We start from the raw sequence: 13,096 nt of genomic DNA on the forward strand, positions 1-13,096 counted from the left end.
TCATCACTGTTCCCACTCTTTCTTCCTTCATCCTTCTGTTCACATATTTGCTGTCTTCAGGGTTTTCTTTTATCTTTTCTCTGTGTTTCTTTCCTCACGTGGACTTCAGTCTTCACTCCCAGTTCTTTACTCACAGAAGTTAAATAATCAGAGATTAAGTTTGACCTGATAGTAAAATGTCATTCTTTGGATTCAGAGGTAACATCCTAATCACATTAGGAGAGGAAGAAGCAGCTTGCTCTTAAAGAGACATTTTGTGCTGTGTGCCTGCTTAGGCAAGTACCATTGCATTAGTTATTGATTAGTTGTTGGAGGAAAAAAATTAATCTCTTGGAGGAAACAAAAAGAAGGAATTGTTCAGAGAAGCTGTCCTAGAAGTCTCTGGGTATTTGACAGAAAGGAGTGGAGAGAAGGAATTTGGAGCACATAAATGTACTGAAACAATAGAAGACTGTCAGTGCTCAAAGAAGGAAAGAGCGTTTTGCCTGCTTACCCAAAAAGGGGCAGGGGAGGTTTTGAAATAAAGTGTCCTTAGTTTGATGGATTTTCTGGTGACTTTATATCGTTGAGACCTATGTTTAAAAGAATAATATGTGAAAGTAGGTAGGTAAAAATATAGCCTTGGATTGATATTATATAATCTTTTTGTATTGATTAAGGCCTTGCCTGTAGCTGTAGGGCATCTTTGCTCTCAAGTTAATTAAGTAGTGTCATAATGCAATGTTTAAAAATAAAAAGTAAACCATTGAGACAAATATCCTTTTAAGCCTGATGCTATGAGATGGGCATACAATTAAATACTCTATGTTCCCACCATAGTTAGCAGAAATGATTCTGTGTACATGTGTGATGGTGCACAAGTGCATGCATACACCCACCTCAATGAATGAGCACCAAGTTAGCAGAACTTCTGAAATTAAAGGATAATGTTGACAAATCAACATTTATGAGATGGCCCATTGCTAGATTTGGGAATTAAAACTAGTGAAGTTCTGAAGAAATTCTAGACATAAAGTGTTTGATAAACTGTTGTTAATGTAGAACTTAATAGTTCAATGAACAAGATTATATAATGAGAATGCTACAATTGGGCTATGATCCTAAAAATTCAAAGGACATAGATTTAAGCACAGAAACTGGGGGGAGAGGGGGGAGTTCTTAGGCATTCCTTGATGCCTGATTAAGTTTTGGGAGAGAAACTTATTATTCTCTTCATAGCTCCATTTTATTCAAGATGCTGAGCTCTCCTGTATTTACAGCAGAGATTTGCCAGAGTCTTTTCCCCTCCATTTTTTGGGTTGTAGCACAAAACAATAGGCTATATAACTTAGTTTGCTTTCTGCTGCAAGATCCCAAGGATTCTGCTTAGAGATCAGTGTGAGAAATTAAAAAGGATGTATACATATTTTAAGAAAATGAGATTGGTTGATTAGAAAATAAGATTTTTTAGGTACTTTAACTGTAATAAAACTAATCCTTAAATACAGGAGCCAAATAATTTGGATTCAGCACCATAATTTTCTGCAGTTTTGAAAGAGTAGGAATGAAAGAAGGAAGGTACAAACCTATTAGTCCACTTTTTTTTCTCATCAACCTACTGAAGTAAGGTCTTCACATATGACACTGGCTCCTTTACGTGGAATGGGATTCTTGCTTCTAACATCCTTGGATAGTACAGATAGTAAATAAAAGTGGCTATGATTTTTCAAAAGATTTCTCATGTTATTCTCACTATGAAATAGAGTAACACTGCAGAAGTTAGAGGGGAAGTTCTACTAGCTTAATTCTTCGGTGGTCTGCTTTAAGATTATTGAGGATCTTGTTAGTATGCTGTTCATGCACCTCCCCCACTTTTCTTTTAAATAACATATTTAGAAATGAAGTTCAATTATAATTTTAGTTTAGCTGGGGAGAGATGGAATACTCTCCATACTCTCCAATACTTTTAACATTTTTAATTCCCTTGGTGGTTTAAGTGCAAGTTAAAAACTTTGACCTAAAGCTTTATAGAGAATATCTGGCTGTACAGAAAATACTTAATTGGGATCATCGTATTTCAGTTGCCATTAATGGAAGAATTCAGCTCAGATTATTAAAATCAAAACTATTTAGTACCAGTCTACCCACTGATTAATGAAGAGGCTTGCAATGTTTTACAAAGTCAGGATTCAGTCCAGACCTGAACCACTAATTTGGCAGTGATACAGCACATACTAAGTTGTTTGTTTACCTTTGATTTCGATAAATAGATATTTCCTTCAGAGGAGTGTTATTTATAAAGTAATTAGCATTGTCTTAAGAAATGTAGCTGTCAATAAACAGATTCTGAACTCTTCAAAGTAAATGTCCCACATCTCATAATTCAGGCTTCTCTGCTAAAAGTATTTTTGAAATTCTAATAGCTGTAGTCTTTATTTATCTGTAAATCTTTTCTTTGTGTGTGGAATTAAACTTCAGAATAAGTTAAAATAAAACACTGTTTTGTTGCATCATTACTTTAAAAACTCCCAGGGAATTGAGTTGTAAATATTGCTCTCCGTAACATGTTTTCCCTATAAAATAGGAAAACCAATTTCATACTAAACCTCCCTTTCCACATGATAATTAATAGTGAGTTCTTTCTGCCATTGCAAACAATAATGAATGTACAATTCAACAACAGTGAATGTAAATATGTAAAAAGATGTGTTTAGGAAGTATATCCTTTTAAAATATCTGAATTTACTTAGCGATCTCGAACCTGAGAATGTCCTAGAAGACCACAGAATGTTTCCCCTTTCTGAATTTCATGTGCGTGTCTAGAGTAATGAATAGTAAGAAAGAGTGACCAAAATTCAGAAGTGATGTAGCTGATGTGCAGATGTGTCTCAGTGGGTGTAGCTGTTCTGGTCTGAATCGTGTAACGTTACAAGACCTTCAGTTGTGCTGCAAACTCTCTTGTTCTGTGCAAGTCACTCACATATTGCTGGCATTTTTTACTGTCTAATCTGATCCTTCCCCTTTGTGTCCGTTTCCATGTGTTACAAAAGACAAATATTACATTAAGAGCAGAATTAATCCTTGTGGAATTTTGCAAATAACAGGGCTGGTGCTGGGATTGTGCCACTCCAGAAGTGATGACTTTTGGGAAAGATTCAAACTGTTAAAGTCTTACTGACGACTTATGCGTTACTGTGGGCTTCGTTTATCTTGTTAAGGTGAGGCTGCAATTTTAGATAGTGTCAAATGATGATAAGAGGTCCGAAGGAACAACTTTTCTGTTTGTCCTCTCTAGGTTTGATAAAAGGAAATCCAACCTCACTGCCTCAAAAGCCATTTTGGTTCCATGTCTTGGGTTGAATTTCTACTGTGCCAAATCTGTAAGAGTAGCTTCTAATTAGAAATCCTTTCTACTAAGTCTTTGACTATGCCACGTTTTGCCAATTTAAGAAGAGGTTTGGTGGAGAACTTGGCTAAAAATTTGCATGCAGGATAGGCATCTTCTGTGTCAGTCAAAAATAGAAGAGAGCATTCATTTTTTGAAGAATTGCTAATTTCCTTTGCTCTCGGAAGGAATAATACCATTGAGAGTAAATACCACTAATATTGGTATAATTGGTATATGCACCAGTAAGGTGCACAGATGGATACGTAGATTTGGATTATCATTGGAAAAGGTTTTATTTGCAATTACATTAATGAAGAATACTTCTGTTAAAACAAATAAGTAGTTAGAGGTCTTAACAAGAAGTAGAACACACCAAAACTAGCATTGGCTTTATTTCCTATTCTTTCAAGTACGCAAACTTGCAAATAGGTTAAAAATTTTTAATTTAATTACTAATGAATTTGAAGTCAGTGACTAAAAAGGGCACCTAGTGAAAAAGTGCATTGCAGCTTCCCCTAAAGGAAGAAATATTGGACTGATGAAAGCAACCTATAGAGAATGTGAAATAACAGCCAAGTGCTGGCATTTTAGGAATGTCTGTTCATAGATGTGCAAGTTTTATTTCACATTGTCCTCACCCTTCTCAATAAGAATGACTGATAGCCTCACTTTGTGATTTCCCAGCTTTTAGGAGTCTATTTTTATTTATTTTTTATGACCAACCTTACACTTGTTAAATGTAATTTTTGCTTTATGTAACATAAAAAAAGAGCACATCTGCAGTATGCTGTCCCATGAATTAACAAGAATGACTGGACATAAGACAAGAAATCCTTTAAAAACATATGTTCACATTAAATATCTGGGCTATCTCGGTAAAGGAGGTCTTATGGGGTCATTTTTGATGCAGTACGAGTAAACCATTTCTGCTCTTCTGAAATAGTTTCTTGCAGGTTTATATTGAGCTTGTATAAAGGCACATTACATAAATAAGGGCTTAGTTTGTACATTAGTCTTTTACATCTTGGATTCTTACTAAATCCTTGTTTTTACCAACTTGATGCTTAAGAGAGATTGATTTCTGCTACACATGTTTATGGTGTTTATTTTGATATGTCTGGGATTAAAAACAAAATTAACGCGCATAATCAATTTTGTCAGAATTAAAAAGGGTGTTTTGGTACCTTCGGTTACGTTCTTCTCAAGAAAAAAAGAGATGTGATAATAAAGGGATTGATTTATTCAATCACAGGGTATAAAAACATTAGCCTTGGGAAAGAGCCTTCCTCTAAGAGCTTTAGCTGCCCAGTCTCACTTGTGTGGCACAAAATAATTTGCATTTTTAGAGAGATTTCATGTCTTCTGTGAGCTCTAGTGAAACATGAATAAATTGCTTTCTTTTCCTCTTTTCTGATTTTATAAAGCTGAATCCATTAGGGGCTGAGTCAAACTGTAATGAAAGAAAGGCAACAACTGAAATGATGGAAACCCTGGATTAGATTTCTTAGTAGTCCAAGCCCAGCTGTCATGGCCTACGTGTCAAGTTAGTGCTCTCTGGGGAGGCCCAACAGTACATGCGAATATTTTTTTTAACTGCTGTGTTACAACAGGTCTCCAAAGCAGCTAGGAATTAAACAGAGAAGCAAAGATTAAGAATTAAATAGAGCCACGGCAAGCAGTTCGCCAGAGAGATTTGTAGTCAGGCAAGTAAAACCTTTCCAAAACTGCTAACCCGCTGCTGTCTGCCTAAGATGCTTCCACATGACCCACCTTGCTCCTTCATGCACGCTGAGTTTGGGATTGCTGAAGGTGTATGTGAAGGAGATGGTTGTTCATGTTGCTGAGTGAGCTGACTTGGCTCTGCTCTAGCACAGGCTGTGGAGTTCACCACAAAACGCTGCTCAGCTTAAACAAAGCCTCTGTGAAAGGCTGGCATTTTTATTCTTTCATATTATGTAATCTGCTCAGCTAGTTCGTGATATTATCAGGTACAATCTAAACAGAACCCAAAAAAAGCCAAAGTACAGTTTCTAGTTTTATGCCCAATAAATATTTTTGCACACCCGAATCAAACTAGGGCTCTGCTGTTGGAAGAATGGCAATTTTCAAGATTTGTGCCTGTGAAGTACTCCTCCTGCTGGAACAAGGCTTTGCATGAAGACTCTTAAAACTCCAAGCAGGAGTGTATTATTCTAATGCATAGGCATTTTATCTATCACACCTTGTGAGCTTTATGATGAGGTTGGAACATGATTTGATCAGAACACACTGATTCCAGCACAGATTTTAAGAGGAAAGCCACAGGTTTGTTTCTTACTGGAGAGACCTGGTCTACTATCAAAGCACCCGATGTTAATCTGAGTACATTCTAGTGTTAGATTATCAAATTACCATTACCCAGTCTTCTACCTAATGCTTGGAATTTACCCAGCTTTGATTTGAAAGAGACTCCCGCTCTCTCCCGTTAAGGGGATGATGGCACAGTCAAAGGGTTTCCTAGGACCACAGTAAATTCAGGTAGCTGAAATCATCTGAAGTCCCACGTTCGCTTTGTTTACTTGCTAGGGAAATAGTGATATTATCAAATCTATGTTAATTTCAAAATAATTTCCTGCATTATGAGAACAATTACAAAATAAAAAAACCTGTCAGTCACTCTCAGACATGTTCCATGGGAAAAAATCCTTCCTTATTTCTGAGCTAGTGACCTTGCATGATTTACCACATCCTAGGAAGGCACTTCAAACTGGCAGCAGCTGTAACTGAAATGGTGTCTGACCCAACTTCCACTAATGTCTGTGTGAGGGACTGGGCTGTAAGGGAAACCTTTCCCTTAACAACCTAACCTTCAGCAGCAACAGGGAAGTAACTCTGCTTCCTTTTCTCCCTTTGCTTTGTGCTGGGGGGAAAGGTCCAGAAGAAGCCAGATCACCCATCTCTGTTCTCCCTCTGCCAGGCCTAGAAACCCATTCCTCCCTGCAGCTGCATGGAGCCTCTGAAGGACAGCATCCTTCATTGGCCTCGTCACTCAAAGACTGGAGTGGCAGGGTGACATCTTTTACATTACGAGGACATGAGTTTGCCTGATGGATGGTTCTAAGCTCTGCAAAACAATGTGATTGGCATGGCATAATTCAAGGTGAATTTAAAATCGCTGAAGTCAAATATTTGTTGAAGAGACCTGTTTTGAGACAACGTGGCATAGCTGGCATAGCCATGCTGACTTCAGCGAAGCTGCATGGGTTGTATCACTTGAGGATCAGGCCCAGACTAGCCAGGGCATTTATTTTTAAATTCTAGCTTCTACTCATATGTTCTTAAAAATCTCTGTAGTTCTATAACTTTCCAAAGCAGCTCACAAGTCTTATGCTGACTGCTAATAAAGCAGAAAATCCATTTCCATTTTTCAGTGTAATCTTTTTTTCATGTGAATCTATTTCTCATCAAAAGAACCGGATGACTGGTCTGAAAGCTGGAGTTCTCTACTCATCTGTAAAGAGGGGAGAAGTAGTGGCCTTTCAAGTTGTCCCAAGTTATCTGGAAGAATAAGTCCATAAATCCAAAAACGAAGAGGGAGAAACCCAACACTCAGCGTTGCTCTGACCAACAGAAGTATTGTTCCCAATTCCTGATGAAGAGAGCTAGGTCTGATCTCACTCTGTTGGTAAAATCAACAAAGAAAGCTTCTAGAAAAAACCTCCTCCAAAGTGTCAATGGGACACTCTGTGGGAAGTATTTCATGACATGTTATGTCCATGTTGTCATACGTGAATGCAAGCACCCTCCACAGACCTGGACCTTAACTTCCAGCTGCTGCCATTATTGCCTGTTGGTATTACAGTGGTACTGCATGACCTGGCTGGTAGCTGGACTTCCTTTGAGCTGGATATTCTGCAGTCGTAATGCTGTGAAACGAATAGCAGTAGGAGAGAATGAGATGATGTTCAGCAGCAGAGTAAGCAGTTGCTTGAATATTATAAAAATAATTTGAGCCCTTTGCAAAAGAGAGCATGGAGGTAATCGGGTAGCTTGATGGATATTTATAGGCAGCATGGGAGAAAGCCTGAAGGACGCCTCCACAAAAAATTGGACAAGGAGGCAAAGTAGTCTTTGGGCTGGAGTAGAAAGAAGGGAGGGAGTCCTTGTCTCCTCTTCAGCTTCCCAGCAACACCATTCTGTCTGGGCAGCTGTCAAGGGCTCCACAACTAGGGGCTGCTGCACCAACCACCCTTTCTGAGGGCATCTTCACAATAATGAAGCTTTTTTGGAAAAGCAAATCAAATATAAGTGACATCCACCCTTAAATTCATTGGTCTGCTCTAAAACACTGTGTGATATCTGATCTGCCTGTACCTGGGAGGGGAGGGAAGAGAGAGAGAGGGGATCTGGTTATATGAAGGTAATGAGGATTTTTATTTTTTTTTTTGGAAGAGAGAAGTAGGAGCACTTTGTGTCGGCCTTAGAAGAAGACTTGAGCTGCTGCAAAAATTGCTATTCTCCCCAGAAAACCTCATTCACAAGAAAATTGATACTTCCGTAAGGGCCTCTCTATCTTCTTTTTAAAGAACATAATGTTCCAGATGCTTCCCCTACATCCTCTTCGCCTGAGAGGATGCACTTATGCCTAAGATGTGTTGGAGGATGTAAAGCTGAAGTCAGATAAGGAGAAAAATCTCTCTGGCATCCTCTTGTTTTGTAGCAGATGCACTGTTGGATTTTCTCTGCTTCACTGGCTTCAGTTTCTGTACCCAGAAGATACCTTTGGCTAAGCTCTTGGAAGACAGTTTCTCAGGAAAAAAAAAAAAAAAAAAAAAAAAACACCACTGCTGTATAGAAGCCTCAGATGATAAACAGTTTGTGAGCCACCAGGCAGAGTAGTCACTGGAGATGCTGAAATAAAGAAGTCTCAGCCATGAAAAAGTACTCTTACATAGGTTATAGAGGAGAAGGTAAGCCTTTAGAGGCCAGAAAACAGCGAAGCCAAGCCAGAACATAAAGAATGAGATCTGCAAAACAAGAAACTCTCAACAAACTTGCATACAGCACTCGTCAAAACGCAGAGATAAAAGCAAAAAGAACTAAAATCACAGATACTTCTAATCAGAGCAATCTGATACTATATTTGATCCTCAGTATGCTAATGGTACATAATTAAGCAAGAGGAAGTGTTTAAGTAATCTGCTTTTCAGCTTTCCCTCCCTTTGGGACACCTTTGAGGGACCTGAATTTCAGAGAAAGGGGTGCTAAGCACTCTCTGGCAGCCAGATGCTTTGAAGGCACATCAAGCTGCATATTCAGAAATAAATATCACACACCAGTGATTTAAATGCTGAGATCCTCTGTTCAGTGGCATATTTCACTCAATGGGTAGAAGATAGTGTTTACAAAATGCATAGTTATGAACTCTCCTGCAATCCTGTCTTCCAGCTTTTAATTGGGCCTTTGTAACAAATACTTAACAGGCTTAATGCAGTGTGTCTCTGTGTGTTGAGGAGAAAGCATAAGGTTTTATGTGTAGCCGTACAAGTTCATTACATAGTAAGTGCATAAATTAATTTCACAAACAAGACAGGATAAGAAATGGGGTGACTCGGGGGAAGACAGCAGTGTTTTGACCTGGGCATGACTTGGTTTCAGAATCACTGCTGTGTCTGAAACCTGTGGTTCATCATATTTTGCGTATTTACTGAGCACCTGCTATACTTTGTTTTTTTTAAGACAAAACATAAACATAGAGGTGGTAATGCTGCACACCAATTGAGCAGGAATATGCTGCTTCTGTTATGGTTATTATATTGTCTAAAACATCAGTCCACTTACTGCTTCATTGCCCTTTGCGGTGAGATTAGATTCCATTCGTAACTCTAAAGATGAGTATTAAAAATGTCTCCGCATGTCATTAAGATGCACATTTTTGTAAAAAGCCTGTAGGAATATCTTCAAAAATGCTGGCATAAGTTCTTCAAGAATATGAAATAACAGTTCTGTGAGCAAGAGAAGGATTTCTTTTCATAAGGATTTCTAAGTAGCTTTTGGGCTCAATCTTTAGTGGTGGCTCACAGTTTTCAGCAGAGATGGAAGCAGTGGAAGTGTTTTTATGCTGCTTGTATGTTCTCTCCTCACCAGCTCCTCAGGGTAGCCAAGGGTCAGTTTGGCATCTACCCCAAGACAGAGCAGCCCCTGTTTGCTCAGAACTTGGCTGTCTCAGGAAGTTCCCCTGGGGCTTATCCTGTTTTTAGGAGAGAGAAAGTAGGTTCCAGCTGTGATCTTTATTCTACATCTGGGTGGGGGGCGAAAGAAAATAAAGCCTTCTCTGGGCCTCTTCGGAATTCTCCTTCACACTGTGTAAACCTGCTGGGCACATATTCAGCCGGCTTCCAAAATTTTGCCTTAGACTGAGAAAACTTAGAGATGCTAAATCTGAAACCATCTTTCCTTAATTTCTTCCAAACTTGGGTTGGAACATAGCCAGAGATGAGATGCTTTATTGAAACTTCAATAGTTTGGTAAAATTTGATGAAGGTAAAGCTATAAGCTGAAGACTAATAGCTTTTTTAGTTGGGTTCTTTATTGGAAGTGACTTTCTTGCTGAATGTTTTTCAAATCCGATTTTTCCGTGTCAACAAAATTGGTGTTGAATTTTTGTGGCATACTCCGAACCTCCAGACAGGCAAAAGACATAATGTCACATTTTGGCCTTTTTGTTGCTGACCTACAGTGTGACGTGACAGAGCTGTTATTTCAGGTTGATACTCAACACATGGCTTGTGGAAAAGATGCTGCTATAGTTTATTAACACAGACTGGTGTAGAATTTTCATAACAAATAGAACTGTAAAATGTGAGATCAAGAGATTTCCATCATTGTACAAACGTCTGGTGTGTCCAAACTGTGAAAGAAAGGAAGGTTAAGTTGTGTGAGGACTGTTGAATATGAACAAGTAAATGACAAAACTTACTAAGCAGAGAAAAACTCATATTCCCATTTAGTTTTCTTATCCAAACCATAAAAACTCTGCTCTTTCCTTATAGTACTGTAGTCTGAATGGACTCTTTACAAGCATATAAAATAAATTCTGTTTCTCATTCATAACCCTACCCATCTGTAAAGCCTTTATTCAGAGAAACCTACCTGTTCGATGTGCTTCCTGTAGGTCATTTAAGGCTCCCATTTGTACTCATAAAGATTCATTCATTGCCCTGAATAATATATATGGTATATTGGAAAGAGAACCAACTGTGGCTTTTACAATGTGAATTAAACAACTTTGTCTGATAACAGAAGCACTGTCTCGTTTCTAACTAGGCCATAAGCCCTGAGGGTCTTGTATGTGTGCCTTTATTTATTTTTGCCAAATTGTCCTACAAGGATCTGAAAGCCAAGTGAACCGAGCTGACTGAATTGTTTCTCTCTTTCTGCCTGCTCACAAAGACTGAAGCAGGCGTAGGCATAATTGCACTGAAGCAAATACCATCCCTAAACTTACTGTAAAATGCAATTGGATGATCTGTCCTTTTTCTCAGTCCCACCTTCTAACCTTCCTCATCGAGAGAGTTCATCTGTTTTGTGTGGCTCCTACAAATGCCTGTGATTAATAACTACCGTGATTCATTAGCCTGTGTTGTTTGCATTGTTTCCCAATGGGAGCATTTGCTTTCTAGGGATAGTCCATGATTACTCTGCCTCATGGAACGGTAAGATGCTTTCAATCTAATGTGCTGTCCATGTTTTAGCATAAAATAATATTAAGGCATCCACATAATGGAACCATCTGAAGATCCATTTTATTAAGCAGTGAAAGAAAATGCGTGTGTGTTTGTATGTGCAAGGGAAACATAACCAACAAATCTCTTTCACCAGAAACATAATTTCAGTCAACGCTTCACTTAAAGGCACAGCTGTTCTGAGGTGTAGTTTTTGGATCTGAGATTGAAAAAATACTCTGTAGTCAATATCTTACCTGGCACAATTAGCTTGCTCAAATTGCATACGACCCACTCAAAAAAAGAAAAGCAGGAAGCAGAGGCAGGTTCGTTGTATGTATTCCATTCCATTTGGCACATATTTATTTTAAATGCAAGCTACCTTCTAGTACAAAGCCGTAGTGCTCTTAAAAGATTACTGTTTCAAGTTACTCCACATACCTTAACAGAGGCATGTAACCTTTTTACATTATATGATCAACTTTTTGACAGTGCAGGGCCAGCACAGCTAATGGAATAATAGCCTGCAGGGTCCAGCTAAATGATATACGAATATAATCAACCTTTGTGATGACTATTCAAAAGTAATCCCTTTAGCTTTCAACTGCGACATATATTTCAACCAGGCAAAGCCATATGAAGAAAATCTCTGCAGACTCCACTGATACAATATGGCCTTCATATCCCCACAGTGTGTTTGCTGCTCACAGAGAGTTTTAAATTTAAGGTAATGGCTACTGTATATTCATGTGAGCATAGAACAATACCTTTGATTTGTTGGAGAAATGTAACATTAGCTACCAAGGGCCCTATTCAGTAAACTTTGACACAACCCTTATATATGGTTTACTGCTTATGCTAAATGGAATATGCCTGATAAAAATGCTTTGCATGCCCAAATTGTACAAATTCATTAATCTTTATATTCATAAAACCTCCAAGTACAACTACCTCCATTCCAAGTGAACCTAGTCAGGATACATGGCTAAACATGTAGGCCCAATCTGCTTTTTTAAAAAAGCATTGCATCGATTTTAATTTATCAAGACAGAAAAAAGTAGGAAAATCTACAAGTGTGGGGCATGCCTGTGTTGTAGAGTCATATTATTTGCTGCTGTATCTTTATTCCTACCCCATTACGTCATAGTACAGACTATACAACTGAAAATAGCTGCATGACCTTTAAAATGCAAGTAGCTTTTAAATGAGAATAATAGATTGTAGCTCATCACTTGCATTACACCAGCAGGATAATCTAGTGTACGCTGCCATGTAATGGATAGGGTGTAAAGAATGCACTGAGATTTTCTTTTTCTCTCTTTCTTTTGGAACAAAAATACAATATTGGCTAATAGCAAGCCTGGATACCTGAAGTTCACTGTATAAAAGGAAAATAAATTAATAAAAACGCTGCCATAAATTACTATTCCTACATGTACAAAATAGCAAGAGTTCACTCACATTAACAGCAGCTGCAAATGTGTTGTTGGTTGCATACATACCTAAGAATATTTAAAAACATGTTCCTGACTTCTGGTGCCTTATAATATTTTATGCCACGTAAGCAAGCTAGCTATAAGGGAAAAGTGGGAGGGGAGGCAGACTTTTCTTCTGTTTGTTTGTCATGTCTCTTCTTGAGTGCACAGACATTCAGGGCATCCTCAGCACACTGCAGCAGGGAGTTCCAAGGATGAGTTGGCAGTGCATGAAGAACCTCTCCTTCATCTCCAAACCCACCACCTGCTATTTTCATTGTATCTTACCTCATTCTTTTATTGGAAAACATGGGGAAAAACAGTTTCTGGGTCACCTTCCGCATGTTACTCTCATTCTCACTTTCCTTGTCGTCAACTCAAAACATTGCCTTTTTTTTTTTTTTTTTTTTTTAGAATTTTCAGCTCCCCAAGCCATGCTTCTTTATCAATTTATGGAGCTTTTCAATGGAGTTCTAATTCAGTAAAATCCAAGTGTCTCTGAACAATGCCAGACTTGGATTTGAATGCTTTCTCATATCTCATGGGCATGC

The 13,096-nt window shown here is 38.3% G+C and overlaps 1 protein-coding gene across 5 annotated transcripts in view; it reads left to right on the forward strand.

Moving 5' to 3' along the window:
* TTC29 (tetratricopeptide repeat domain 29) overlaps positions 1–13,096 on the forward strand; it is a 127,629-nt gene that overhangs the window by 107,966 nt on the left and 6,567 nt on the right. For 2 of the 5 annotated variants that reach the window (XM_035323884.1, XM_035323887.1), the window contains one exon: positions 6,324–6,438. The exons of 1 other annotated variant lie outside the window; for it this stretch is intronic. In XM_035323884.1, coding sequence (XP_035179775.1) covers positions 6,324–6,438 — 115 coding nt within the window. Of the gene's footprint in view, positions 1–5,431; positions 6,001–6,278; positions 6,439–13,096 lie in introns of those variants that run through there. 2 more of the 5 variants (XR_004750173.1, XM_035323886.1) reach the window with 2 other exon arrangements.

This window comes from Oxyura jamaicensis, chromosome 4 (genome assembly GCF_011077185.1).
Source record: "Oxyura jamaicensis isolate SHBP4307 breed ruddy duck chromosome 4, BPBGC_Ojam_1.0, whole genome shotgun sequence".
NCBI lineage: Eukaryota > Metazoa > Chordata > Aves > Anseriformes > Anatidae > Oxyura > Oxyura jamaicensis.